The sequence below is a fragment of the Miniopterus schreibersii genome (genome assembly GCF_964146895.1).
Source record: "Miniopterus schreibersii genome assembly, chromosome: 2".
Lineage (NCBI taxonomy): Eukaryota > Metazoa > Chordata > Mammalia > Chiroptera > Miniopteridae > Miniopterus > Miniopterus schreibersii.
In genome coordinates this window covers 143,240,330-143,268,106 of record NC_138102.1, presented here as the reverse complement: position 1 = coordinate 143,268,106, position 27,777 = coordinate 143,240,330, and the positions used below count along the sequence as shown (strand labels likewise).

The 27,777-nt window shown below is 54.5% G+C and overlaps 2 protein-coding genes across 4 annotated transcripts; one reads left to right on the top strand and one right to left on the bottom strand.

Moving 5' to 3' along the window:
• KCNH3 (potassium voltage-gated channel subfamily H member 3) lies at positions 1–17,293 on the top strand. Its single transcript, XM_081130183.1, has 15 exons — positions 1–82; positions 1,511–1,744; positions 2,461–2,595; positions 3,520–3,653; positions 4,100–4,343; positions 4,700–4,857; positions 4,949–5,156; positions 8,880–9,152; positions 9,464–9,663; positions 9,971–10,220; positions 13,449–13,666; positions 14,413–14,744; positions 15,374–15,480; positions 16,139–16,215; positions 16,315–17,293. Exons 1-15 carry the CDS (start codon positions 7–9, stop codon positions 16,903–16,905), a joined length of 3,237 nt encoding a protein of 1,078 aa, XP_080986309.1. The 5' UTR covers positions 1–6; the 3' UTR covers positions 16,906–17,293.
• On the bottom strand, positions 17,287–26,536 carry MCRS1 (microspherule protein 1). 3 transcript variants are annotated; one of them, XM_081130181.1, is made up of 16 exons: positions 26,422–26,525; positions 25,705–25,946; positions 25,095–25,214; positions 24,437–24,575; positions 23,934–24,072; positions 23,131–23,289; positions 22,875–22,984; positions 21,898–22,006; positions 21,467–21,605; positions 19,291–19,366; positions 18,941–18,969; positions 18,731–18,823; positions 18,462–18,544; positions 18,197–18,284; positions 17,836–17,963; positions 17,287–17,714 (listed from the first exon to the last, which is right to left on the bottom strand). In XM_081130181.1, exons 3-16 carry the CDS (start codon positions 25,102–25,104, stop codon positions 17,628–17,630), a joined length of 1,389 nt encoding a protein of 462 aa, XP_080986307.1. In that variant the 5' UTR covers positions 25,105–25,214; positions 25,705–25,946; positions 26,422–26,525; the 3' UTR covers positions 17,287–17,627. The 3 variants fall into 3 exon arrangements, with proteins under 3 accessions (XP_080986307.1, XP_080986306.1, XP_080986308.1); XM_081130180.1 differs by lacking the exon at positions 25,705–25,946 and having other exon boundaries at positions 26,422–26,536; XM_081130182.1 differs by lacking the exons at positions 25,095–25,214; positions 25,705–25,946 and having other exon boundaries at positions 26,422–26,512.
• Positions 26,537–27,777: the final 1,241 nt, after the last annotated feature.

Genomic DNA, 27,777 nt, shown 5'->3' with positions numbered 1-27,777 from the left:
CCTAAGATGCCGGCCATGCGGGGACTCCTGGCGCCGCAGAACACCTTTCTGGACACCATCGCCACGCGCTTCGACGGCACGCGTGAGTCCGACCCTCACCCCACTGGCTCCTGAACGAGCCGTCCCTTGCCAGGGATTCCGCGGGTGCTGCACCCCACATCTCGGCCTGCCGCCCTCTGTGCTCACCTTCCTAACCGCCCCCTGCCCCACCCCCCCGCTCCCGCTATTAGCTGAGACCACTGTCTCTTTCCAGACGCCATCGCCCCTAAAGGTTTAAAATCAACACTGCCACAGGCCAGGCAAAACGGCTAGAAGTCCCCGGGTTTGGGGCATGGCCTGCCGTCTGTTAGCTGGGGCACGAACCCCAACCTAGTCAGTCTTATCCATCCCGTCACTGAGTCTGGTGCTATCCCATCAACTACCTTCGAACTGGAGGGGTAGGGGGTGAGGGGGGCTTGGTGCTCGAGCACAGCCGGAAGGGCTCAAAAAACAGATTTAGAAAAGAGGTTTGCAAACGGAGATAGGGTAGGTGGGACTCAGGAGCGCACTGTATGGCCAAGCTCACCTGACCGCCTAAATCCCCAGCCTGAACCCACTGAGTCTGCTAGCCCCATAAGGGTAGGTTTGGAGACTACCAACAAGACTGGGGAAGTTTGGAGAAGGCGACCAGAGCTTCTGGATTGTGGGTTCCCAAGGCTCTGAGCACCGGCAAAATCGTGAAAGCCCCTCCCCCTCTTTCTCCCTCACAGTCGCGCCCAGTGGGGCTTCCCATCTCTCCACCTAGCGCCCTCCATGGTCTCCAGTTCCTGATAGAAAGCGGGTGGAACCACCCCCCACCCCAGGCTTCTCCATCTGCTTTGCTGTGTGCTTGGCTCCTGCAGCCTGCTTATTCAGCACCCCCCACTCCCCAATTCATTTCTGGCTCCAGACTCCATGTTCAGTTACCATCCTTACATGCTCATTCTCGATCACATTCACTAATTCCTGAGCCAGGGCACTCAGCTGGGGCTCAACCAGAGAGCACAGAATGAATGGATGGTAGCCAGGTGGCCCCTCACCTCTCAGTCCAGGTGAGTCCCAGTGAGAGAAGCCACACAGCCAAATTGAGTGCCTAGCTGATGAGTGAGCCTGGCCAGAGGTAGGGGTGGGGCTGAGGCTGGCCTACAGCTGGTGGTTTGGTCCTCCTTTGGGCATCCCCAAACCTACCCATTACCCCAAGCTGCTCAGGACACACTACAGAGGGCACAGTGCCCAGACAGGGCTGCATTCACCAACCTCAGTGTTCACACGTGCTGATTCTCAAATGCACTCATACACACACTGCTGGGAGTGGGGCACTGACCCAGGTGACACACTCATTCCTGTTCAGAAACAGCTCCTGCCCTTACCCTGTTCACACCCCCAACACACACAATTCCTGGATTTTATAAAGTCCACATTTGATGGAAAGAAGGGGTGGTGGACCCTGAGCCTCTATCCCACGCTTCCTCTGAGAGATGCTCTCTTGCAGACAGTAACTTCGTGCTGGGCAACGCCCAGGTGGCCGGGCTCTTCCCTGTGGTCTACTGCTCTGATGGCTTCTGTGACCTCACGGGTTTCTCCCGGGCTGAAGTCATGCAGCGGGGCTGTGCCTGCTCCTTCCTCTATGGGCCAGACACCAGTGAACTCGTCCGCCAACAAATCCGCAAAGCCCTGGATGAGCACAAGGAATTCAAGGCAGAGCTGATCCTTTACCGGAAGAGTGGTGAGGGGCCACCTGGCCAGCCCACCCACCTCTTCAGTTTCCCCCAGCCTGGCACCCACCCCATTATTTGTACCTCCTTTCCATTCTCATATTCTCCATCTCCCCACCTCATCCCAGCTTCCCACATACCCACCTCCTCTTCCACCTCCCCATCCCCATCCCTGGCCCTCCTCTCTTCTATCCTCACCCCATCCTTAGCCTCCACTCAGTTTCCCACTTTTGGGTTCCCCGCCCCAGCAGGAAAATAGCCCAGTGTCAGTAGGACAGATCTGTGATCACACATATCTGACAGTCATCCCTGCTCTCGTTTGCTTTCCACCTCTGTTCCATCAAGACCTATCTTAATTGGAGCGGGCTGCTGCTCCCCTCCCAGTATCCTGCTTGTGTCTTGGCCATGGGTGTTAGTGGAGCCTCTGTTGCCTTCAGCAGGGTAAAGAATGGGAGCTTGGCCTGGCCAGGCGTGGCTCAGCTGTTGAGCATTGACTGAGGATCCAGGAGATCGCGGTTTGATTCCTGGTCAGGGCACATGCCCGAGCTCATGCCAGGGCTCGATCCCTGGTGGGGGGCTTGCAGGAGGCAGCCGATCAATGATTCTCTCATTACTGATGTTTCTATCTCTCTCTCTCGCTCTCACTTCCTTTCTCTGAAATCAATAAAGATATATTTTTTAAAAAAAAGGTGGGGGGGAGTTGGGCTGAGTCTGTCTTTGTGCCTAGGGCTCCCATTCTGGTGTCTGCTGGATGTGATACCCATCAAGAATGAGAAAGGGGAGGTGGCTCTCTTCCTGGTTTCTCACAAGGACATCAGTGACTCCAAGAACCGAGGGGGCCCTGACAAATGGAAGGAGACAGGTAGGTGCCTGTGGGGCCATTGATTTAACTGCTATGGCTGGGGTGTTGGTTACCTCAGGCCTGAACTCCTGGGTGCCCCCACCCATTTGCACTCATTGACTCCCGCTCTGGGGCTGAGAGGCCTGTGCTGCTCTCCTTGCACATGCTCAGGTATGGAAAGCCTGTTTCCAAATAGACTGGTGGCTATACAGTTGGAGTTGTGAAGTTAACTTTACTAAGAAACTGAAAGCAAAGAAAACTCCACTAGTGCCTGTGAAGTTCCATTTTCTGACCAATTAGTGAAGCTGAGCACCACCCCCAGCCCGGTGTCTTTTCCCCCACACAAGCCTGACTGGGGAACCCTGGCCAAAGCCCTCTTTTTAAGTTCTTTGAGTCTTGCCCCTCTCGTATCCTTTCAGGGCTGTGGGAGGCCCTTAGACAGCTCACCAAGCTGTCATCCAAACCTGCTCCAAGGCCTCCTTGCCACTTGGGATGTTGGGTACTCTCCATTCCCCAACCCCCCACTCCCAGCCCTAGGTCAGCCTCTCTACAATGTAAGTCCTTGGTGATTCTTGCACCTGGACCCTGGGCTCCTCTGAGCTTCTGCAACTCTGCCTGATGGTCTTCCGCTTGCTCTGCACTGCCCCCCTCTCCCCAGGAACCACCTCTTCCCTCTGTTCCCAGGCCTTTCCTTGTGCAGATCCTCTCCTGCCTTGCCTTGGTCCAAACCTTCTCCTTCAAGCAGGCACTGGGAGTAGTGTCTGTAAGCACCAGTAGGATTGCCCTTTGCTGGGGGTGCAAGTGATCCTAGGGAGTGAGGAATGCCAGAGCCTCCAACTCTAAACAGGCTAGTCAATGAGCTAGACCTGTTCATAGACCAGCAGCTAGTATCATACACCCAAGACCATTCCCCCATCATCCTCATGGGCCCCTCTTCTTTTGCAGGTCGTGGCCGGCGCCGATATGGCCGGTCAGGAGCCAAGGGCTTCAATGCCAACCGGCGGCGGAGCCGGGCTGTGCTCTATCACCTGTCTGGGCACCTGCAGAAGCAACCCAAGGGCAAGCACAAGCTCAATAAGGTGGACTGAGCACTAGGGTGTGCCTGGGGGTTGGGACGGGGTAGGGGCAGGCTGAGGAGATGGAAGGGGGAACTAAGCCAACCACATAGAGAGTGTCCAGGGGGCAACACAGGTCCCACCAGTGCTTTGGGGTTGTGACTGAGGGAGGGACTGTCATATACCTGATCCATCAAAGATATAGAGGAGAGTCTTGGCCCCTGGGGTCAGATGGGCCCTGACTCATTCCTGGCTCCTTCCCTAAGCAGCTGTGTAACCTTAGCTAAGTCACTTGACCTCCCTAATCCCCAATCTTCTGATCTATAATGTGAGGACTCTAATGCCTACATCAGAGGTTGCTTTGAGAATGCAGAGAGGGAACTAAGATGGATGCCTGTCCTGGACCCTATCCAAACTCAGCCTGTACCAATTTCCTGTCATCCTGCCTGGACCTGCCCTGCCTCACTCAGAAGGTGTTTGGGGAGAAGCCAAACTTGCCTGAGTACAAAGTCGCCGCCATTCGGAAGTCACCATTCATCCTGCTGCACTGTGGGGCACTGAGGGCCACTTGGGACGGCTTCATCCTGCTCGCTACCCTCTATGTGGCTGTCACTGTGCCCTACAGTGTGTGTGTGAGCACAGCCCGGGAGCCCAGTGCCGCCCGTGGCCCCCCCAGCGTCTGCGACCTGGCAGTGGAGGTTCTCTTCATTCTTGGTAGGTGCCCTCTGCTTCCTACCCAACTTCATGCCAGGTGCCCCTCAGACTTTGGTGGGGATAGTCTGCATGGCTCCAGTGCCCCTTGCCCCCCTCCTGTTTGTGACCTGTGGGCTTTGAAATCAGACCTGGGTTCCAAATGTGTCTCTGCCATTAGTGAGTTATGTGACCTTGAGCCGATCATAACCTCTCCAACCCTCAGTTTCTTTCTCCATCAAGTAGGCATAGCAATGTTCATCTTTTAGAGTTACTGCAGGTCAAGCAAGGGCCCAGGATAGTGTCACATACTGAGCTGGTGCCCAGTAAGGAGTGGCTCTTCCCTACCCTGATCCAACTCTCACCCGGACATTCCACAGACATCGTGCTGAATTTCCGAACCACGTTCGTGTCCAAGTCTGGCCAGGTGGTATTTGCCCCCAAGTCCATTTGCCTTCACTATGTTACCACCTGGTTCCTGCTGGACGTCATCGCAGCCCTGCCCTTTGACCTGCTACAAGCCTTCAAGGTCAACGTGGTCAGTGTTGCTGGGCAGGGTGGGCTGTGGGGCAGGACAGTGGGGGCTGGCCCAGAGGTGACCTCCCTCCTCCCTCCCTCCCCCACCTCAGTACTTCGGGGCCCACTTGCTGAAGACTGTGCGGCTGCTGCGGCTGCTGCGCCTGCTCCCACGGCTGGACCGCTACTCGCAGTACAGCGCTGTGGTGCTGACCCTGCTCATGGCTGTGTTCGCCCTGCTCGCCCACTGGGTGGCCTGTGTCTGGTTCTACATTGGCCAGCAGGAGATTGAGAGCAGCGCATCTGAGTTGCCAGAGATCGGTACTGGAGGCTGGGTGGGAGAGGGTGTTCTAGTGTGCATACATATGTGCCCGGGAGTGTGTCTACTCGAGTGTACGTGTGTCAGGGAAGTGTGAGTGCATGTGTCTCTGTCAGGGCATTTTTGTGAGCTGGTGTGATGTATACTAGTCTGCATGTGTGTGTGCTTGTGTGTGTGTCACAGCAACATGTGTGCAAGTAGATGAGTGTTTGTGAGAAGAATGTGGGGGTGGTATGTGTGTGCAGGTGTGAGTGTGACAGAGCCATCACCTCACAGTAGGCCTGTTTTCCAGGAGCTGGGCGTTGTGGAGAAAGCCTGGTGGTCTGCCTGGAGGAGTCTTATTCACCCATAATGACCTCCTTGTGGCCAAATTTTTATCACATTCTTTAAGACCCTGCCCAGCTGGGAGGGCTGAGCAGGGAGCCAGTGCCCTCCAGGGTTCCTCTGATGTCTGGCACTTTCCTGCCACCTTCCCTGAAGCTTGTCTCCCAATACCTCAGCTCCTAAGCCTTCTTTCCAACTCTTGTCACCTTCAGGCTGCATCTCCCTCCGCTGCTTCTCAGCCCTCCTCCAGCCTAAAACGCGGTCTTTTTCTGCATCCCACCAGTGTCTTCACTCTCCTTCATTTCACCTCCACTTTCACAAACCCTCCCTCTGCTTACCTCCCACTCACATCTTAACTCCTGCTAGGAGGGCTTCCACCTCCACCTCTCATCCCAAAAAATCACCCAAAATGTCACCCAGCCAGGCCACAGTGACCTTCTGGGAGCAGACCCTCACCCCCTTGAAGTCCCTGTAGCACCTGGCCCTGCCGACCATACTCTTTTGAAATGTTCTGCCTCTCTGCCCTAGGCTGGGCCTCTTCCTGCTCCAGCCCCTCTCAGGTCCGAGCTTTCCTCAGATCTCTTCCACCCTCTCACCTTGTGCTCCCTTGCAATTCTACTGGTACCAATACATGGATCTCAACTTCCGTTTTTTTTTCTAACTCCAAACCATTCTGTCGCAGTCATTTCTAACTTCCATACTTGCAGCTCCAAAATTCAACACACTGGTCTTCCTCCCATGTCCTCCAGCCCTCTGGTAACTTCCCGGTAGCTGGCCTTTAGCTTCTGTTTCCAGTGAGTGGGCAAGAGACCAGCTGCTCAGACAGCCTGTCATGACTGTCCACTCCGTGGTGGGATCCAGCTTGGCCTCAGAAACCTGCTCTGATCAGTTCCCAGGGATGAGGGGGCTTCTGTGAATTCTCTCTCCTTCACCAAGCCCACAGAGACCGGTGTGTAATCCAGAGGGCCACCTAGATATTTCCAAGCCTCTCCAGTTGCCGAGCACACAGACACTCCGGCAGTGTCAGCTCCTTGGTGCCTGCCCTTCCCAGAGGGGAGCTGTGGTGAAAGCTGCTCTGGGCTCAGACGCCTACCCAGCGAACCAGGAGATGGATAATGGTGACACAAAGCCCTGACCCCAAAGTGGGCTAAGACACCAAATTCCTGGGTCAGCCCCTCCATTCCCAAAGGGGACCCAGACACCTTGGGTCTTAGTCCATGTGCTCCTTTGTCCTGGCCACTTCACAGGGTGTGCAGAGTTGACGTTAGGAACACCTTTGGCTCCCAGAGGGCTCTGAGCGAGCCCCTCATGGAGAGCATGAGGATGTGGGGAGCTGGCTGATTATTTTGCAGATATACATGGCAATTCTTGTACCCTTTAACCCTAAGTTCCAGAGTAATTTTGTTTTATTTGGGGCTGGTACTAGTTCACATCTGGGGAGTTTCCAAGTTCTTCAGGTCATCATCTCCCCCTTTTTTTTCCAGGGAAACTACCCCCAACCTGAGTTAGAGTCACACCCAGACCTCCCAAATTCCAGGCCTGGAAGGATGTCCCTAGGGGAAGAGTGGCACCCCCTGCTGGCCTGGCTCTGTCTGTAGGAGGCACCTTCCCTTGGCTTCCTTGTCTTGGTTCCCCTGTTTCACTGTCCATGGTATGGACATAGAGTTCCTGCCCCAGTCAGATTCCCATGAGCCCAGTGGACATGGACTGGATTTTCAAGACTGTGCTAAGTAAGTACTGAGGGAGATCACTGAGGGCAATCAATTCACAGTATGAAAGTCACCAGCCTCCAGAACAGCCTCTGCTGGCCTGACCCAGCCCACATGGAGGCCCCAGGCCAAGACAGAGAGGAAAGGCACCTTTGCCAGCTCCCCTCATGCTCCTGCTTCTTGCCCTCCCAGCCCCCCACCCTCCTCGCGTAGCAACTGGCTTCTTCAGAGACCCAACTAATAACTGAAAAGTTTTACATACTGCCCTGCATTCTCACAGAACACCTAAGTAACAGAAGGAGGAATCCTCATCTTGGCTCATGCCTTATCACAAACCCCCAAGTTCCTTGGCCTGGAATTTGATGCCCCAGTGTGAACCCCCATTCTAGCTAAGACGAGCAGCTTGTCTCTCCTTGTCTCCATCTTGAGGTTTGTCTCATGCCTTTCCCTAGATCAGGAATGACCTCCCCACCTCAGTTTCTTTGTATCAAAACTCTATCCATCCTCTAAGATGAAGTATAAATGTCTCCTGTTCCAGGAAGAGGAGACATCTATACTTCTGGCCCTACTCCATAGCATGTTGGTTTGAGCTCCGTCATGTGGCACTTGGGCCTGTGTAACTGAGATGTAGCTTCTACTCTGCAGTAAGCTCCTGTGGGTCCCCCAGCTCCTGGCTTCTGTGCATCAGGTTGCATGAATAAATGCGTGGGTGGGTGAGAGGAGGGGAGTCGGGATTGTGGGGGGCAACATGTGTAAGGTGTTGAGGAGAGTGTGGAGCAGGAGGCCTAGGGTGTGTTGAGGTGGGAGGGGCAGATTGCATGTGAAGACATAGGTCTGACTGTTCCCATCTCCTGCCAAGGGGAGCCCAGAGAATGTGGAGTTGATGGGGAGATTGGGATGATCTTTGGCCTCCACCCAGCAGCCCAGGCTGGCCTGTCTGCATGTGGGCTGAAGGCCTCTGCATGTGCACAGGTGCCTGCCTGTCTGTGGTCTTTGAGTGTCCTCACTTGTGTGTGTGTATGTCCATGCCAGTATGTCCCCTCCTCAACCTGGGCACCAGTGTGCAAACACCTGTGTAGCCTTGCCTATCTCCCAAGTGTGCATGGGTTTTTCTGTGTGGCCTAGCATGTGTGAACATGCTCACACGTGTGTGTCCTTGTCCTCCTGACTGTGCAGAGCGCTGTGTAGCCTTGATGGTGTTTATGTGCATATCCATGTCACTGTGCTTGAGAACATGTATGTGAGGTCGAGTGGTGTGTGTGCTTGTGGGGAGGGATGAGGCTGAATGGGAAGCAGCTTTCTGGAGCAGGCAAGTTCAAAGAAAGAGCAAGAGGCGTCTGAGTGGACAAGGCAGAAGAGGTGGCCTCACCCATCCAGCCCTGGAGATGAGTGTCTGGGAATAGTGCCAGGTGTGGGGAAGAGGGCACAGTGCTCCTTGCTCCATCCTCGGCACCAATAGACACCAGCTGGGGAGATGGCAACCTCAGCCTTGTCATCACGTGTTTGTCTTGCCCAGGGCTGAGGGAATGGAGAGGGGAGTACTGGGCCGGCAGAGGAGGAAGGCTGGAGGGAAGCCATGGGGGTAGATCTGCATGCACATGTCCCCCACCCTGGGGGTACCAGCAGGCATACCTAAACCCACAGCCTGGCGGTGCTGTCCTGCTGACTCAGGCCCACTTGCTCCCTTCCCAGGCTGGCTGCAGGAGCTGGCCCGCCGACTGGAGACCCCCTACTACCTGGTAGGCCAGAGCCCAGCTGCAGCCAACAGCTCTGGCCAGAGTGACAACTGTAGCAGTGAGGTCAACAGGACGGGGCTGGAGCTCCTTGGTGGCCCGTCACTACGCAGTGCCTACATCACCTCCCTCTACTTCGCACTCAGCAGCCTCACCAGCGTGGGCTTCGGCAACGTGTCTGCTAACACAGACACAGAGAAGATCTTCTCCATCTGCACCATGCTCATCGGTGGTGAGGCCTGCCAATCTCTGGGACCACTCCCAGACTTTTGGCCCCAGGGGCCCCTCCCTTTCCACCTTCCAGGGTTCCAAGGTTTTTCCCAGAAGTTCTTCTGCTTTAGGGAGCCCAAGGAACTTGAGGCCAAGGCCAGGAGAGCCCACCCGGCTGCAGACCTCCATGCCACCCACCAGCCCTTGTGCCTTGCCCAGGAGCCTGGGGAGGGTAGAGGGGGTAGGGTCATAGGACAGATGTATCCAGCATGGTGTCAGCCAGGCTGGGCCAGGCCAGTCCTGGAAGTGACCCCCTCTTGCCACCCTCCCCAGCCCTGATGCACGCGGTGGTGTTTGGGAACGTGACGGCCATCATCCAGCGCATGTACGCCCGCCGCTTTCTGTACCACAGCCGCACCCGCGACCTGCGTGACTACATCCGCATCCACCGCATCCCCAAGCCCCTCAAGCAGCGCATGCTCGAGTACTTCCAGGCAACCTGGGCCGTGAACAATGGTATCGACACCACAGAGGTGAGGCCTCCAGGGCTGGCCCTTCTAGCCCTTGCTCCCTCAAGGGGTGTGCAAGTGGGTTGGGACGCAAGGAATGCAGAATCCTGGTTTCCTGCCTCCGCTCTCTGCTGGGGGAACAGCAGCATGGAACGGAGGGCAGCCAGGAAGGTTCGGAGGCCCCTCTCCACTCCTGTTAGGTCTGGAGGAGGAAAGCTGGGCTGCTCATGGAGGGGCTAAAGTGGTTGAAAGGGAGGCAGCCCTGTGGGGCTGGCTGGAGGCTGCCTCCCTTTCTGCCACCCCAAATCCCACTCCTGCTCCCCACCTGCAGCTGCTGCAGAGTCTCCCTGATGAGCTTCGAGCAGACATTGCCATGCACCTGCACAAGGAGGTCCTGCAGCTGCCTCTGTTTGAGGCGGCGAGCCGAGGCTGCCTTCGGGCGCTGTCCCTGGCCCTGCGGCCTGCCTTCTGCACGCCCGGCGAGTACCTCATCCACCAAGGCGACGCTCTCCAGGCCCTCTACTTCGTCTGCTCCGGCTCCATGGAGGTGCTCAAGGGTGGCACCGTGCTTGCCATCCTAGGTTTGTGAGGGTGGGAGAGAGGGCCCAGGGGCTTGTGGGAGGCAGATGGCCCCATCTGCAGAAAATCCAGAGAGGGGACCCAGGCAAGACCACCTGGAGAGAACCAGCCAGGATGGACCCAGGAGCAGCCAAGGAGCACTGGGCAAAGCTCAGAGTGGACCTAGTGACCATAAGGTGGCAACACAAGGAGGTGGAAACAATTTCGAGGGTGTTGGTGGCCAGAGTGAGTGGAGGACCAGTCTTAGTCTATGGGGGATGGAGGGGGAGGCAGATCAGCACTTCCTGCCAAGGAGGAAATTCAAATGCTGAGGATTTAAGTGCTGAAGAGTGTTCAGGCAGGGCTGGAAAAGTGAGGAATGGAAATTTTCCTTGCAGGGCTCCCACAACCATTGGGCCATGGAGAGGGGAGATGCTACTTTCCCAGGGCAGATGACAGAGCAAGCCCAGGGCCTTGCAGGTGATAGCAGAGCTTAGACTCAGCGTGTATACTCTTTTCTTGGCAAAAGAAAGAGGTGAAGATGAAGGATCCATTCCCTAGACATGGAAGAGATTGCAGTTATGGAATCAGCATCATAATAGTGCTGACGCCAGGGTCTTAGCAGGGGAGCTTCATCTCCAGCAACCTTCAAAACCCAGGGGGAGGAAGTGTTATTCCTGTTTTACATGGAAGGAGGCGAAAGTTCCCAGAGGTTAATGAGCTGGCAGGCTGGGGTTAGAGCTAGTCTGCCCAACTTTAAACCTCAGGCTTCCTACACTGTGTTCGCAGGCACTCTGCTCTGTAGAGACTCTGCACCAAAGAAAAGGCTTTGTTTCAGGATGTACAGCACATTTGAGCATCCAGGAAATGGGCTGCATGGCACCCGACTGTCGGAGGCTGTCAGCAGTGACCCCAGAGGGCCTGTGATCTGCATGGGTAATCAAGGGCCTTGCACACAGGACAGGAGTGGATAGAAAGGAGGTGGCACCCCAACCACAGCCTAATCCTTAGGCAGCCAAGCACTTGTAGACTTTCTGTGGGGACAAATGATGCCTGGAGCAACTGAGGTGTGTAGTAATCTGGAGAACCAGGGTGACCAGATGCCCAGCAGCTACTGTGTGTCCATCCTCTCTCCTTTGAGCAGGTGGATGTTCTGACAGGAAACAGGAGAAAGAAATACCATCAGGGGGGTCTTGGAACTGAGAGAGGCCAGAGGCTACTACAACCTTCACCTCGTGTCATTCATGAGTTTGACTTCTGGGCCAGCTGCAGTTTGTGCCAGGATTCTGAGCAAACAGAGTTAATGGCCACTCACATATGTCTGTCAGTCCTTGAGAACTTGCAGAGAACTGGAGAAATTCTGAAGGGCGAAAAGACAGATTTTGACAATTGCAGACTGGACATCCCAAAGCAAGATTGTCGAGTGGATTATTAAACAGATGGCTTCAGCTTGCAGCGAGGAAGCAGTGTGGCTGGGAGCTGGCACGAGTCCTACAAGAGTATGTCTTCACTGATGCCAGGCACCAGATCTTAGAATAGCCACATTCAGAATTAAGACGGAACCACAAGAATGGCCACCGCCTTCACCCTGAGCCTTTGCCTCCAGAATGTCCCCAGCGCCGGGACTTATGTCACCTTTGGTCTGTCCTAGGTTCTGAATGAACTGTTTCCTCTGTTGACTTGGTGGCTATGGGTGCCCGGAGAGTGCCCGGTTGCCCATGACCTGGTTTGCTGTTTTGCCTTCATCCCACCTCCCAACTGCTTTTTTAGTTGAACATCCAGTGCCTCCCACCTGCTCCTGGCAGCTAAGGCTCACCATGCATCTAGCAATGTCGATTCTGGTCCCTCCCTCTGTGTGTGAACTAACAGCTAAGCATGTGCAAACTCACTTGTGGGGGAGGAAGAAGGCAAGCAGAAGAGAGGTGGGTTGGGCTCTGGCTCCAGGAGGATCTTACTGCGCTTGATGAACTGAGCTGGAGGGTCTGGCTGAGATGCCAGCCTGGAGGGTGGTCTCAGGGACCAGAGTGGCATGGAACTCTGTCCTTGGTCATGTCCTGTTTCTCATTTTTATCTGACCTCTTGGATGAAGACAAGAAATAAACACTTATCCTGTTTCCAGATGACACATACAAGGAGAGAGAGCTCATTCATCAGATGATCACATTGAGATCCAAACAGCTCTCAAAAGGAACCAGGATGGCCTGAAACCAAGAAAATAAGATTTAACAGTGATGCATTCTAGTCTTAAGTGTGAGCAAAAGTCCATGAACGTTTAGAGTTCTGCTGGCAGCATGAGGCAGCCCACAGCGCAGGTGGCAGTGATCCACCTTCTTCTTTAAGGAAATGCTTTCTGATCTTGTGAACTGTCTGGCTGTGGGTTGAACTGGCTTGTGAGGGCAGTGAGTGCTCACCGCCCAATCCTGATGGCACACCATCCCTGTTGGAAGAATCTACAGGGGACTCTTGTCTGCAGGGTAGGAAAGGAAATGAGTTTTGATTGGTGGCCTATGTGTCAGGCACTTTACTAACTTAATCCTCACCACGTGCCTGATTGGAGACACCATATTTCATTGATTCTAAGACACATTTCCCCGCATCATTTAACATTTCTGAGATGGGAATGCAGATGTGCAACTACTGTCAGCCAGGTGGCAGAGTCAGCGGGTGGTGGGAAAACCCTTCATTGACACCTGCTGGTAAGATCAGTTCAATATAGGATCTATTGTAAAGACAAGGCCCCAGGGCTCTAAGTGTGAAGTACAAGGCCGCCTGACATTTTCACTGTGCCACATGGGGCACTAACCTGCTGGTTTCACACCCTTCCTGGATAAGCTACACCCAAATCACCTGTGAGGCTGGAAAACCATTGGATTGTGGAGTCTCCCATAGATACTCTAATTCTGTAGGTAGGGATGGGGTCTGGGAGTCTGATTGTTTTAAATTGCCCCGAGGATGCTGAATCCCCAGGCAGGCCAGGAGCCACTAGAATTGGTGACTGCTCGGCAGCCTCGAGGTCAAATTTGGATGCGTTTCAGCACAGTGGCTTTGATCCCTAGTGTGCTGAAACATCTGGGTCACAGTGTTCTGCCAGGGCCTGGCCCCTGTGCTCCTCTCTGCCCTGGCCTTCAGGCCCCACAGTGAGGGTCCAGCTGGAAAGCCCTCAGTCCAGGAGGAAAACTCAGAAGCCTCTCTTGACTTCCCTCTGGAGTGGCTGAGGGGCAGACTCACTGACTTCTGCTTCCTCTCCCCAGGGAAGGGTGATCTGATTGGCTGTGAGCTGCCCCGGCGTGAGCAGGTGGTCAAGGCCAATGCCGATGTGAAAGGACTGACATACTGTGTCCTGCAGTGTCTGCAGCTGGCTGGGCTGCACGAAAGCCTGGCATTGTACCCTGAGTTTGCCCCGCGCTTCAGCCAGGGCCTCCGAGGGGAGCTCAGCTACAACCTGGGTGCTGGCGGAGGCCCTACGGAGGTGAGGGTGCTGGGTATGTGCATGGAAGAGGCTGGAGTGCCAGGGAGCCTAGTGAGGTGGGCAGAGGCTAGGGTCTTTGGAGGTGCTGTGTGAGTACATGGCCTGGATGAGCACCCCTCACACAATAGGGGGTCTACACTCTCCCTGCCCCTTCACACTCACATTCTGTCCTTTAGAGCCCAGCTCAGCCATGCTCAGCCACCCTTCCCAGTTCTCCCTAGCCCATCTGAGACAGCCTGGCCTCCAGAACAAGGTCTTAGGGGAGGGCGGCCAAGTCCACTGGAACCAGAAAAGGAGACTAGGCCGAAGATGAGGGATGGCACCCACAGGGCAGGGTGGGCAGGGTGGGTAGGGCTACTCACAGCCTACCAGGCCACCTCTGAAGGAAGTCCTGCTGAGCTCTTCACAGTGAAATAAAACTGCTCTGAGGGGCTTTTGAATTTTCCTGACATGTCACAAATTCCAAACCAGTTTTTAGTACTGTGTTCTCTTGGGTAGTTCAGTTAGCCTAAGGTACCAAGCTACACTTGGCTAGAATTTTGAGGGGCTTAGTGATCTGGTGGCAGCAGAAAAGCAGCCCTTCCCTCCCCCAACTGAGCTCCTTCCTCAGCAGGGTGGGATATACTGGGCACCCTGTTTAACAGAAATGGCTCCTGTCTTCTAGGAGATGAGGCCAGGGTGGGGGAGATGAGTAGAGCGCAGTAAGGGCTTATCTATGCCAGTTCCCTGTCCCCCACTGTCCCCAGGCTGACACCAGTTCCCTGAGTGGCGACAACACCCTCATGTCCACACTGGAGGAAAAGGAGACAGATGGGGAGCAGGGCCCTGCAGCCTCACCAGCCCCAGCTGATGAACCCTCCAGCCCCCTGCTGTCCCCAGGCTGCACCTCCTCCTCCTCTGCCGCCAAGCTGCTATCCCCGCATAGAACCGCACCCCGGTCCCGTCTAGGTGGCAGAGGGCGGCCAGGGAAGACAGGAGCTTTGCAGGCTGAGGCTGGCCCCTCTGCACACCCTCGGAGTTTAGAGGGGCTGCAGCTGCCCCCCGTGTCATGGAATGTGCCGCCAGATCTGAGCCCCAGGTGAGCAGACCCTGGGCCGCTACTCTTTCACAGAGATGATGGTGCCCAGCCAGTCACACCCCTGCCCTGGGTACCCATCCTTCCATCCTAATCCCTCCCAGCCTCTTCCAGGAAGCCTTCCTTGACTCCTCCACCTTCCTGCTGCCCCCACCCCACCATTCATATAAGTACTGCATGCTACTGGAGCTCCCATACCCCACCATTGAGAACTCAGCTTGGAACTTTCTTGCTGTTTCATGTCTCTCAATCTTGGATCCCGAGCGAAACTACAATCTCCTAGGGCAGGGGTAGGGAATGTGAAATCATTTGGTCTGGCCCTGCCAAGACAACTGCAGGAGGGACTCGAAATTCAATAAATCTAGGAGCCTTTTTCATAGGTAATTTTTAAGTTGATAATTTTGTATGGCCCACAAATGTTCTAAATATCCAAATGACTCTTGGCAGAAAAAGGTTCCCACTCTTGTCCCAGGGGAAGGGACCTCTCATGTTATCTTTCTTTTGGGGTCCCAAGCTCCCTGTCCCAGCTCCAGGGTCCTGCAGCTCCTATATGAAGACATTGGGGCATCTTGTCCCAGGAAACACTACAGTGGCTGCCTGTCGATTTATTGTCCTGGTGCCTGTGTCCACAGGGTAGTAGATGGCATTGAGGACGGCTGTGGCTCTGACCAGCCCAAATTCTCTTTCCGCATGGGACAGTCTGTCCCGGAATGTAGCAGCAGCCCCTCCCCTGGACCAGGTACTGGGGCCCGGTGACTGGGGGAGGTTGGCAGGGCAGTCCCTTTGCTCTGTGAACCTCTGAGAAACCAACAGGATGCAGATGTTGCCTGGAAACCCTTTTGCCCTCACTCACCTGCATGGTATGGGCAGGGAGTTTGGTGGTTAAGACCAGCACCTTGGTGTTGGAGGGTAGCTGCAGCTCCTATATGGGGGTTTGGATCTGTGCTGTCAGCTCTCTAGCAGTGTCACCTTGGTTCTCATCCCAGCTTCCAGTCTGTAAAATGGTTGTTGTGCATGTCAAGTAAGATAATGTTGCTAAGACTTACGCATGGTTTGGCTCACTGGGAGGACAGAGGGCTGAGGAGGCAAAGTTGAAAACGGGACCAGCCATGCCAGGCAGCCCTGGGAGTGGACCAGGTAATGAGCTCCCAGGAGTGTCCATGTCCCTGGAGGACAGAACAAGAGACAGGCACAGAAAGCAGCTTCCCCAGGTGGAAAGCACAGGGCAGTGTCCAAGGCCCCCCGGAAGTTTGGGCAGAATTCAGCAACTTGGGCAAGGCCTAAAGTGGCCCTTCCTGCCAGGCCAATGTGGTCTGTGTTAACTGGGGCAGAGGCCTGGACCCTGAGCTACCTCCTTTTATCAGCCCTGGCTAGTAACCTCATCTTACGGTCCACAGAGAACAGCTTGCTGACCGTCCCTCTCGGACCCAGTGAGGCAAGTAACACAGACACGCTGGACAAGCTTCGGCAGGCGGTGGGTCAGGGGCAAAGTGGAGGCAGGGTGGGGGGAGGGGCCCTGCTATTGTGTAAGGTCCTGACTCAACTCTGACCTCACCCTCTTCCCTCCCCAAAGGTGATGGAGCTGTCTGAGCAGGTGCTGCAGATGCGGGAGGGACTGCAGTCCCTGCGCCAGGCAGTGCAGCTCCTCCTGGCGCCCCATGGAGAGGGCCCCTGCCCTCAGGCATCCAGAGAGGGGCAATGCCCAGCCAGCACCTCTGGACTCCTGCAGCCTCTGTGTGTGGACACTGGGGCATCTTCCTACTGTCTGCAGCCCCCAGCTGACTCTGTCTTGAGTGGGACCTGGCCCCACCCTCGTCCAGGGCCCCCTCCTCTTGTGGCACCCTGGCCCTGGGGTCCCCCAGCATCTCAGAGCTCCCCCTGGCCTCAAACAACAGCTTTCTGGACCTCCACCTCTGACTCAGAGCTACCAGGCTCAGAACTCTGTCCTGAGCCTAGCACCCCTGGCTCACAGCCTCCTGAAGGGGCTAGGACTGGGCCCGTGGAGCCTGTGAGCCAGGCTGAGGCTGCCAGCACTGGAGAGCCCCCACCAGGGTCAGGGGGCCTGGCCTTGCCTTGGGAACCCCACAGCCTGGAGATGGTGCTTATTGGCTGCCATGGCTCTGGCACGGTCCAGTGGACCCAGGAAGAAGGCACAGGGGTCTGACTGCCAGCACCAGAACTCAGTGTTGCCAGACATGCTGCCATCTGCTGCTTTGCCCAACCTCGAGGTAGAGGAGGGCGGCAGCCACCCCCAGAGACTCCAGGTTGCCTGCTGGCTCAGGGAAGGGAGCCTGAGAGCCAAGGAAGGCCTGGCCCTGGGATCTCATGGAGAGTAGGATGGAGCCTCAGGGACAGACCCCAGGCTAGTAATCTGGCCCTTCTTATGGGCCCCCTCCTCAGCCTGCTTCTCGGACCTCCTTGTCTCCCTCTGCAGGCTGAGGGACAGAGGCCTGAGGCCAAGGAGGGGTTCTGCCATCCCCTGCATGTGCCCCTGCCTCAGCTGTTCCCACATTTTTTATATTAAAAAGTAATAATAAAAGAAACTACTTTGGAACTCAGTGCTTTTTATTTACAAAAGAAAAATAATAAAGGAAAAGTCTGAAGCTAATCAGCTGGACACAGGGGTTAGGAATCTGGGGGGGGGGGGGAAGGGTGGTCTGCAGGGAGAAGGGGAAGGGCTCTGTGTCTAAGGAAGCTGCAGGGTCCCAGCCTCTAGGGGCTTCCTGAGGACCAGCCCCGTCCCCCGCAGAGGCTCAGATCAATGGGCTGTCAGTTTGGTCTCCCACTGCCTACTCTGGTTTTCCAGGAGCCTGAGTTCAGCTCCAGGGAGGCTGGAATGGCAGGTGAAACTGAGGCCAGAGAGCCCATGGGTCCTCCCATCACTCCTCACTGTGGCGTGATCTTGGCAGCCTCAGCCCGAATAAGAGCAATGAGGTCCTGGTTGATGAGGAAGACGAATCGCAGGCTGGCAATCTATGAGCAGGAGAGAAGGGAGGCTGAGGACAGAGATGGGACTGGGAGCCAAGCCCACATACTGGCTCACCACACCCCAGGGAGATCTCACTGTGGCCTCTACACCTTCCTCCCAGCTCACCTCCACCACAGAGTTGTTGCTGAGGCGCCATTTGGAGCCACACAGCACGGGTCGTCCATCAATGTAGATGGGCCGCCGACCCTCATTGGCAATAAAGAAGTCGCCATTATTTTTCAGCTTGATAACACCTATGGAACAGAGAAGAAAAAGAGGATGTGATGGGGAAGGCCAGAAAAGAGCCCAAAGAACCCCCGTGTACCCTCTCTGACTCCTGGGGTGGGCTAGAAGGCACCCAGGACTCCCACGTTAGAGATCTTGAAATGTCAGCTCATCCGTGAGTTTCCACAGAGACCAAGCCCCAGGGCTGGAGAGGGCAGCAAGAAGCTGGGAGGGACATCCTCACACTGCTTCCTGCTGGTACCTTGCTTCCGAGAGATCTTCCAGGCTGGACCCTCCAGAGACAGGTCCACGTCAATCTGGTTATCCTTGGTGGCCCTCCCCAGGGTGATCTGGGGAAATGGGGCTGGTGAGGGCTGGCAGCTGAACATTGGGGGAGGAGTCCACACAGGCCAGGAAAGATGAGAAATCAGGGACCAGACACGGGAAGGACAGTGAGGGGAAGACTGACGGAGGAGGGAAACTTAGAAAGGGGGAAAGGGAATGGGACAGGGCTGGGCCTGCCTTACCTCTCTTGAGCGCATCAGGTACCGCACCATGCGGCCCCGCAGCACTGCCAGCGTCTGGTTGTCGAAGTCTGGAGAGCTCATGCCTGGGGGAGGAGCAGCTCTTATGGGGGACAGCCCACCCTTTAGGGCTATAGGGTGGAAGGCAGGGAGCAAGGGCAAGGTCTACAGAGGGAAAAGAGGGTGCACCCAACCAGGCAACCACAGGTGCCCAGGGTGGGGTGAAGAGAGTTGAAGTGTGGCCCCCCCCCCCAGTCCCCTAGCCTCCTCACCTGTTATGCTATCTACTAGCACCTGCCACTTATGCAGTTCCTGTTCCAGCTGCCGAATCTCTCGCTTCTGGCGCCGGTCAGCCACTGTCAGCTCTGGGGTGAGTTGAGGTGGTAAGGAGGGACACGCCAAAGTCACCAGTACCTTGTACTGGTCCTTTCTGTTCCAGCAGGAGCTTCTACCCCCTCACTGTCCCCACCGGGCACACTCACCATGTTCCAGGACCTCATCTCGCATGTCCCTAGGAAATGAGAAGAGAAGGATGAATGAAGTTCCACTTCCAGCTCACCTGCCATCACCATCAGGTGCTCCTTGGCTCATTAGGACCTCCCTCAGCCCCTTAGCTGAGTGGCGCAGCAGGCTGCTTCTCTGGCCTCCCCCTAGCCTCCTTCCCGAGGGGGGGGTGGGGGTAAGGCGCTCTGGGGATGTGCGGGGTTCAGGAAGAAAACCAGGTGCCAATAGCTACAGCAGGAGCTTAAGGCTGAAACTGGGCTGGATTCTCTTCTCTGCAGCAGGAGAGGTAGGGCTGGGTAACCCGGTGCCTGTGGGCCCAACCACTCACTTGAGCTTACTGTCATCAATTAGGTCTTCTGCATCAGAGAAGTTTAGCACTTGGTCCCCCTTAGGCAGCGGCTGCACTGAACAAAGGACGGAAGGAGGGTCAGCGCCGATGCTGCTGCTCAACCTCAAGCTGCTGAGCAGAAAACTGAATTAAGGGGACACACTGTAAAGACTGAGACTGTGGGATCAGCTTTGTGCTGAAATGAATGGAAGTTAATCCAATACAGGTAACGGAGTGGAAGCCAGATTAGGCTGCTCACTAATTTGGCACAAAGCATGCCTGGGGTTAACGGAGGGCCGAGGTGGTTCAGCAAAGGGAAGGGAATTAAGTTTGACCTTTTATGTGCGCTTCTTGGTGTGTGAAGGGCTCTCACACAGTCTTGAAATAAGTAGGGAAGGCACTGATATTAGTTCCATTTTACAGATGAGGAAATGGACAAAGGAGGGAAGGTTCAACTATGTGACTCTAGGACAGAGCCAAAATTCAAGCCCTGCTTTCCTGATTCCAAACCCCAAAACCCAAAGCACCACAATTTTCTGCACATTTTCTGCCACCCTCAGCGAGGGGCTAAGAGGCACATGCTCACTTAGAAAGGATGTGCTAAAGGGAGCTACCCCACCTTAACCAGTGTTTTTCAAACTGTGGGTCATAACGTGTTAATGGGTCATGAAGTTAGCTTCATTTTTTCCAAAAATGAGATAGAAACAGGATAATTAATATCAGAGTTCATCAGATATGTTCAGGATAAATATTGTTTCATCAAAGTTTCCTAGTTTTTTTCTAGTCAAAATGTGAAAGGGACTGGGCTGTTCCCACGATTGCAAGTGTCTGCTCAGTAGCAGCTCCCACTAGTTAGTGGCTGTGAAACTGTTGGCTGAGGAGTTTGACAACACTGAGGTGTCCACACTGCCTACCAAATATTCCCTCCACCACCGCACCTGCCTCCTTAGGTCAGACTGTATGGGAAGACAGTTTTGGGATGGTCACTGCCACCAAGCGCCTCCCCCACCACAGCTGCCTGAAATCCCACCAACCTAATATTCCACTGACTTAACAGCTAAGCAGTGCACACTCCCTGTTCCTAGGGACTCCTAGCTCTAAATAGAAAAGAAAAAATCAAATACCCACATAAGAACTCTTGGAGATAAAAATTATACCTTTAACAAATAAATTTACACAAAATAACTTTCAAAATAGTGACAAAGGAGCTAGCCACAGTAGCAAAAATAAACTTTACCCAGTGTCCGTTCTCTCTGTGTGAATTCAGTGATATCTGAGCCCAAAAAGCAGCAGAGATTTGGATGCTGCAGGAATAAAGTCGGCTGCCTGCTAGGCACTAAATTCAGAGATCCTTAGAAAAGAAAGATAAGGCCTCTCCCTGACAAGATTTCCTAAAATCCTCTAGTAGGAACATCTTTAAAAAGCAGAGCTGCAGGACCCAGAATGTAAAGTGAAGAGCATGGCCAAAACTTCCTTTTCCCAACGTGAAAAAAAAATGTAGAAGGCAACGGGCAGTAACGTGTAAGAAGAAAGAACAGCTTGTGCTGTATTATTAAAGTCTGACCCTGAATCTCAAATCTAACTGAAGTGTTTCCTGATCTGTCACTAGAAGAGTGAAAGTTTTGTTGGGAAGAGATGAAGCAGGGACTGTCCTGGCCCTTAGGACAGAAGGACAAATAGGGTGTGAAGTCCCAGTGGGGAGTTCTGAATGGCCTGAAGGCAGCCTGACAGCACTGATTATTGGGAGGAGAGGCAAGGAGAGGAGGGTGGAGAGGGAAGGGCATCATCTCTTGCGTGGGAAACGGGGAAGGGTGAGCAGTGAGGGGGATGTTCACATTTTGCTCATACTTGAATGTTATTCATGAAGGCTATATTAACATATTATTTACGTAATTATAAAATGCCAAAAAGCAAACAACCAGGAGTGATAGACAACTCTGCCATTTAGACATTTTGCCCAGGATTCCAGGCAATTCTGGCTACCTTTACCATGGAGCTGAAGACCATTCCAACTACTGTCCCCCTCTAGAAGGAAGTGGTTCTGCTACAAAGAGAAGTGAACCAGACACTGGGGGCCACTGAGGGATTTATTGTAGGGCACTTGAGGACAGCCGTGCCCAGAACACATCACACTCACACATGCATACCCACTTTGCCAGCTCCTGGGGCCAGTTACCTGTCTGGTCCTCCAGCAAGTAATACTGCTTCATGAGCTGCCAGTGGGCCTGCAGAGACTTGGCAGTACGGGCCAGGTAGAAGGCATCAGGGTGTCTGTGCAGCAGGTCCTGGAAGGTCTCCAAGGTGGGCTGGCTGGTCTGGAGGGCAAGAAGCATGCTCTAGGCACTTAGGTTTTCTCACTCCTGCCTCTCCCTTACCACCCCAGCCTCACTGTCTTCCCATTCCCATTCCTACCAGCAGCTGGAAGAAGCAACAGCTATGGCTGCCCAGGGAGCCAGGCTTGGCTCTTCCCAAGTACCCCATCCACAAGGGTGTGGATCTACATGGGCATGTTTCCAGGCAGTGGAGTCTCTCCACATCAGTTTTCCAATTAGTCCAACTCCCACCTTGCCCAGCCCCTTCATCGACCTTACTAGCCCTCATCCTTACCGATCCCACTTTGCTTAGCAGCTGTTCCTCAGCCTTGCTAAACAGGGCCTTGCTCTGGATGGCGGCAATGGCCTCTGGGTGCAGCTGCCTCATGGCCTGGCAGGCGAGCCTAGGCAGGGAGGAGATAAGGTCAGGGCAGGGTTAAAGGGAAGATGTGAAGCAATCTTAGTTCCTATTTTCCCCAAAGCCTGCAGGTCTTTGAGATGCAGGACAAGAGGCCAGGCCCTCAATAGGAAGAGTCTAAGGCTTAGCATGGCACCTGTGGTCTCATGGGTTTGTCCAAAGCATGAACAGGCAACTCAGGAAATAAGTCCCTATGTTCAACACTGTGAAGAGATTCAAAGGCAAAGGCCCCTAGAGGACAGTCCCAAGGAAGAGCCTAAGTCCAGCTGAGGCTCTCTCCCCAAGACCTTTGTCCTTGGTCAAAGCTGCCACCCATTAGCCACTGCCCAGCACTTCCTCTTTCCCACGCTGAGCTCTGCCCATTTCCTGGTGTATCAGAACCATGGCTAATGCTTAAGTGGTGCCAGGGGCTGTGGAGTAGAAGATAGGTATTAAGCATCCAACCAAATTTGGATGACGTTAAATGAAGTGACTGAGGAGGAAGAATGTGCAGTGCATGTGTGCACAGGTTTATTTGGAACTAGGGGTGCTGGAGCTGGAAGGAATTGTGAGAGGTCTGTGTGGAAAGGTTGGGAGGTGACTTACCTCAAACAACAATGCATACAGTGGTGGAACCAGGGCTCCTGGCACTCATAGGGGTGTTTTCTCCTATGCTACTTCCTTGGCTTCCAGATCCCCTTGCTTCTGGTATCAAGCCAAAGCTAGCAGGTTTGGCAACAGGAAGCTTCCCTCTGAAGCCCTCTGAAGCCAGGAGCCCTGCCTCTCAGACCCCCCCTCCTTGGGCTCTTATATAATTGCTTGATCCAGGGGCCAAATTCTGGTACTTCTCCACTGCTGGAACCAGCCCCACTCACTTGGAGATGACAGGATCGTAGAGCAGGGCGTACCAGCGCTCCTGGACTTCCCGAAGAGTGAAGCGGCAGCTGAACTTCACACCCAGGTGGACGGATGTCAGGTCATTGGTCTGCAAGGCCCCAGAGAGGTTTGCTTCAGCCTTAGCGCTGGAAAGAAACCCTTCCCTTGCCACCCACAGGGCAATGCTGGACTAGTTGGGGGAAAACTGGAGGCTGGGGGGAAGAGGAACACGAAAACTGTGGTGGGAAGCACTACCTGTAACACAGCATTGATGAGCAGGAGGTCATCTGCAGGCTTCCAGCGGCCCAGATCCTTGGTCACCTGAAGTGGCTGTTTGCTCTTCTTCACACGCTTGGTGAGTCCAGGGGTGGGGGCTGGGCTGGGAGGCACAGGAGTGCTGGGGGCCTTGGATACCTGGGCAGAGGGCAGGAAAACAGTGAGCTAAAAGCCAGCATCGGGGCAGCTGGGTCGTTGGGCCTAGAGTTTTACACACCGTGTGAGCGCCTCAACCCCACTCAACAATAATCAGCACTGCAGGGAGCTCAGTTTTCTAACACCCACTCCCACCAGAGCACTTCTACATAATCCTTGACCATATGGGGTCTTCTCTTTGCTGGTGGCACCCCCAACCCCAGAGTGGAGGGTGGGTGGAGAGGATACCAGGAAAATACTCTTGCTGGTTCAGTGTTTGGGGCCAGAGCAATGCCACCTGGGGGTTATTTTTACACCCAGCAATGCTGGGAACAGGCTGTCTGCTCCCAGAATAGATGCACGCTCCATGCCTCCCACACAGAATGTGATACAGGATGCACTGAAGGGTGGGGAGTGGAGCAAGAAGGAGGGAGAAGGAAGAGATAGGCTCCTAGGAGGGAGGCATTTGAGGTTGGGGCTGGAGCAGTTTGGTTCTCTCATAGCATCTTCTGAAGAATTCTTGCCAGTTGACAGGTTGTGGGGAAACTCTTGCCAGTTGACAGGTTGTGGGGAAACTCTTGCCAGATGACAGGTTGTGGCCCTGGACCCCATATTCTCCCCCCCCCCCCCATCTCCCAACCCCTCACCTTCTTCTTCTCACTAGAGGAGGGTTCACTCCCAGAACAGCGCCCTGGTTCCACCCCACTGGCTCCCTTCGCCCGGGTAGAGGACTTGGCCAGGCTGCTCTCCACCAGTTCATCATCAAACTTCTTCCTCTTGATAAACCTATGGAAAGTCCTACCCAGTGAGCAATCCTTGCCCCCTCCCCAACAACCACTTACACACACCACACCTCCAGAACAGAACAGGTTCCCAGCAGGGTGCTAACTGCTCCAGCTCAGTGGATGGGGCATGGAACTGCTGTGCCCCACCCCTCTGAGGCAAAGGATATTGCACCACAAAGACTTCACGTCAAAGATCTAAGATCTCACTCCCTTGCCCTCAGTCAAGGATTTAGTACAGACAGAAAAACACAAGGCTCTGCCAACCGTTAGGCCCCTAAGGGTCTCAGGTAGTCATCCCAACTGGGGCAAAGGCATGCAGTACCTAATGCCCCTGCTCAGTCCCTGGCCTTCCGAATCCTTACTACCTGGAGGAGCTTCTCCGTTTAGGGATGGTGCCCAAGGCCTGTGAGGAGGCTCGCTTCTGCCCTGCCAGTGACTCTTCATCTTCTGAGCGGCTGGCAGTGCCTGATGCCATCAGGGATGAATCTAGCAGCCCCTGAGAATCTAGAAAAAGAGAAGTAATGAACTTAAGTGCCTAGCAGAACCCTGAGCCTCTGTTCATAGGCCTTCTCAGCCCTCCCTGTACTCTGCCAGCCCTCTCAGCCCCTCCCCTGCTTCCTTGACACTTGAGGTTTTAAGGTGGGAATTCCTTAGCCATCTAGATCCCACCTGGGCTCAGACCTGGCCCACACTTGGCCCACACTTTCCACGCTGGGCAGTTCTCCCAGTGCCATGTGTCATGTTGTGCACCACATGGTGCTCAGGTGAGCCTGGTAATGCCGACACACTAGGCTCTGGGTATAACTGCTCCCTCTGCTATCAAAATGAAGCCATGCCAAAGCGTGCACCTAAACAGCAAGTCAGTCAATTGTGGCCTCTGCTGAGAGGTATGTGAGTGGTGCTGGCCCAGGGGGAGGTGGCAATGCCCAGCCAGGATGGAAAGACACACATGCCAGGCACGGAGTGGAATCAGCAGATGCTTGGTGCTAAAATGTTTGGGGAGCTGGCCCGGCCTCATACTACCTTTGTCCATCCTCTTCCAGTCCCAAAGCCACCGGTTCCAAACCACAGGGCTAGGAGGAAGGGTCCCACAGGCTCATCCAAGGATTCTGACTGGGTGAGCTTAGAGGCTGAGAGGAGATTCTGCAAAGGAGAAATGAGGTTCCCTGAGGCTCAGGATTCCAGCTGGCCAGCCTCACCTCCTTATACTGCAACAGGTCCCCCAGGGTCCCATAAGCTAGGGAAGACACAAGGAGAAGAAAGACACAAGCCTCTATTTCGCCAATATGACTCTGATACATCAGTGGCCTTTTGAAAGCCACTGACATCTTTGAGAGTATAAAAGCTATGGGCTCCAGAAAAATGTACAAACATATACTATTTAGGGGGTTCACGGACCCCACTAATTCTACTCATAGCCCCTAGGTTAATGGCCTTGATATAAACTAGCAGGAAACAAGAGGTTCTTGGCTCGCTTTTTCATCAGCTGGCCACTCAGCTCAACAGCACCACCCCTTTCCCTCTCAGGCCAAAGAAGGGAAAAGGATAGAATTCCAACCAGTCCATCTCTCCACCCCCCCACCCCCCCACCCCCGCCCTTTGCATCTTTAGCTGAAAATTTGGTGGGTGGTACCTCGAGGAAATTAAAAAACACGGTTTGGAAACTGCCCGAATATCAACCGTCACCCGGGAGGCGGCTGGGGGGGAGGGGCCTCCTAAACTCCGCAGAACTCAGGTTACTGGGGACTCCGGGGCGCGCGCCGATTGCGGGTCCCGCTCCTTCTGCCCAGGGCTGCTCTTCGCGCAGCGTTCCGGCCCTGTCCCCAGGTGTGCTACTCGCGCAGCCCCACGGAATACGGCTGGGAATCTTGACACCTGGGGAGAGGGCGAAGAACCCCGATTCCACGGGCCGACTGAGGCAGGGTCTGCGCCTCCTTCCTTCCCCGGCCCTCGGTTCATTCTCCCTCGAGTGCACAACGTGGGTATTAGGCCAGGTCTGTTTCAGGGGCTCGGGATAAGAGTGGTGATGAAACTCAAAAGCAAAACACCGAGAGGACCCCGACGGTCTCGCATCCTTGGTTTAAGTTCCCTTGGCTGATGGCGGGGAAATGGGGTACAATTCCGGGGCCAATTCTCACCCCACCTTCAGCAAGCCACCTTTGCGCATGCGTAACGTCTCGGACCTGATTCTGGCCGGGTGCGGCCCACGCATGCGCAGATTTTCGGGGCGCTACCGGGGCGGGGCCCTAAACCTGGGGGGAGGGGGGGTCGTCCCTGGAGGCACTCTGGGAAATTCCATTTGACCCTCAACTCCGCTCACAACCCTCAGAGGCGAACCGCGAGGTCTCACCATTCCTAGGCTGCCAGCTCCAACAATTTCTCCGCGGCGACGGCAGCAGCCGCAGGGCCAAACCCAGTTTCCGTGAGGTACGTCTACTTCCGGGCCTACGAACCACCGGCTGAACAATCCCTTCCGGTTCGTCCAGAGCACAGGCGTGAAGGGGGCGTGGCCATGGCTGCGGAGGTGTCGCTATTTTGCTAACAGGTGAAATCAAAGATTCTCCCAAAAGGGAAACATCAGGGATTATAGGCGCCAGAGTGGTTACCGATTGAGGGGAGCGACTAAAGGGAGAGACGAGACTTGGGGCGGGATAAGCAGAGAGGCGAAACCAAGCGGGGCGAGATGGGGTGATCCTGGAAAGGGCGCGGGCCGCGCGCGGATTGGGTTTCGGTTTACGAATTCGCACGAAAAGTAGTCGTCCTTGATAGTTTCCCAGGACCAGTTATACATTGTTTGATTCGACCAGAGGTTTTAGAGAAACTGTGCTGTCAGGCCCTGTGCTAGGCACATGACAGGGAGATGATGTTGAGGAGCTCCCAGAGAGATGGGGTACAAAAGGGGCAGGGAGGTTGATGTGTGTGGGACGGGTGGGCCGCCTTCCTAGAAGGTAGAGGCGCTGGGAGAAGGAGCGGTGCCCAGGGGGTCAGGTCAGCCCAATCCCACCTGGACTGCTGGAGGCTTTGTGGGTCCCGGGTGGTAAGAGAGAAGACCAATGGAAACACCTTCGGAGGGGAGTGCCCTAGAGGGAAACTTGGGATGGGAGAACAGGCCTACAGGAAAGGTTGGGGGTGTAAGGGCTGTCCTGGGAAACCAGAAAGACTGTGCTGTGAAAGTGGATTACTATCACTCTTTGCATTTCTTCACAGCTGTTAGGATATTCCTATTAAAATGGAAATCCACTCATGTCAAACCTCTGTTCAAAATCCTCCATCTTCCTTGGAATAAAAACTCATGGTCTAGTCCCAATTACCTCTCTGACTTCGTATCCTGCTCCTCTCACTTGCCCTTTTAAAAATTAGTCCATATTCCCTGCGCTTTTTACCCCTTCCATGCTTGTTTTTCTCCTTAGCCCTTATTATCCTTTAATGTATGATGTATTTTACTTATTTTTTTCTGTTTATTGTATGTCCCTCAGCAGTGGAATGTAAGCTCTATGAGAGCAGGGTTTTTTTGTCTGTTTTGTTCACTGCTATAGTAGGTGCTTAATAAAAATTTGAGTGTGTGGGGTTTTTTTAAATTTAATTATTGATTTGAGAGTGAGGAAGGGAGGGAGGGAGGGAGGGAGGGAGGGAGGGAGGGAGAGAGAGAGAGAGACATTGAGACAACACTCTAACCAACTGAGCTACCCAGCCAAGGCTTTAAATA

Coding starts and splice junctions, on each gene's coding strand:
- KCNH3 (XM_081130183.1), top strand. CDS start 7: ATGCCGGCCATGCGGGGACTCCTGGCGCCGCAGAACACCTTTCTGGAC. Junction 4,858..4,948: donor AAGCCTTCAAGGTCAACGTG/GTCAGTGTTGCT, acceptor CCCCCACCTCAG/TACTTCGGGGCCCACTTGCT. Junction 9,664..9,970: donor ATGGTATCGACACCACAGAG/GTGAGGCCTCCA, acceptor CCCCACCTGCAG/CTGCTGCAGAGTCTCCCTGA.
- MCRS1 (XM_081130180.1), bottom strand. Junction 24,073..24,436: donor AAACGGAGAAGCTCCTCCAG/GTAGTAAGGATT, acceptor GACTTTCCATAG/GTTTATCAAGAGGAAGAAGT. Junction 21,606..21,897: donor TGCTAAGCAAAGTGGGATCG/GTAAGGATGAGG, acceptor CTTGCCCTCCAG/ACCAGCCAGCCCACCTTGGA.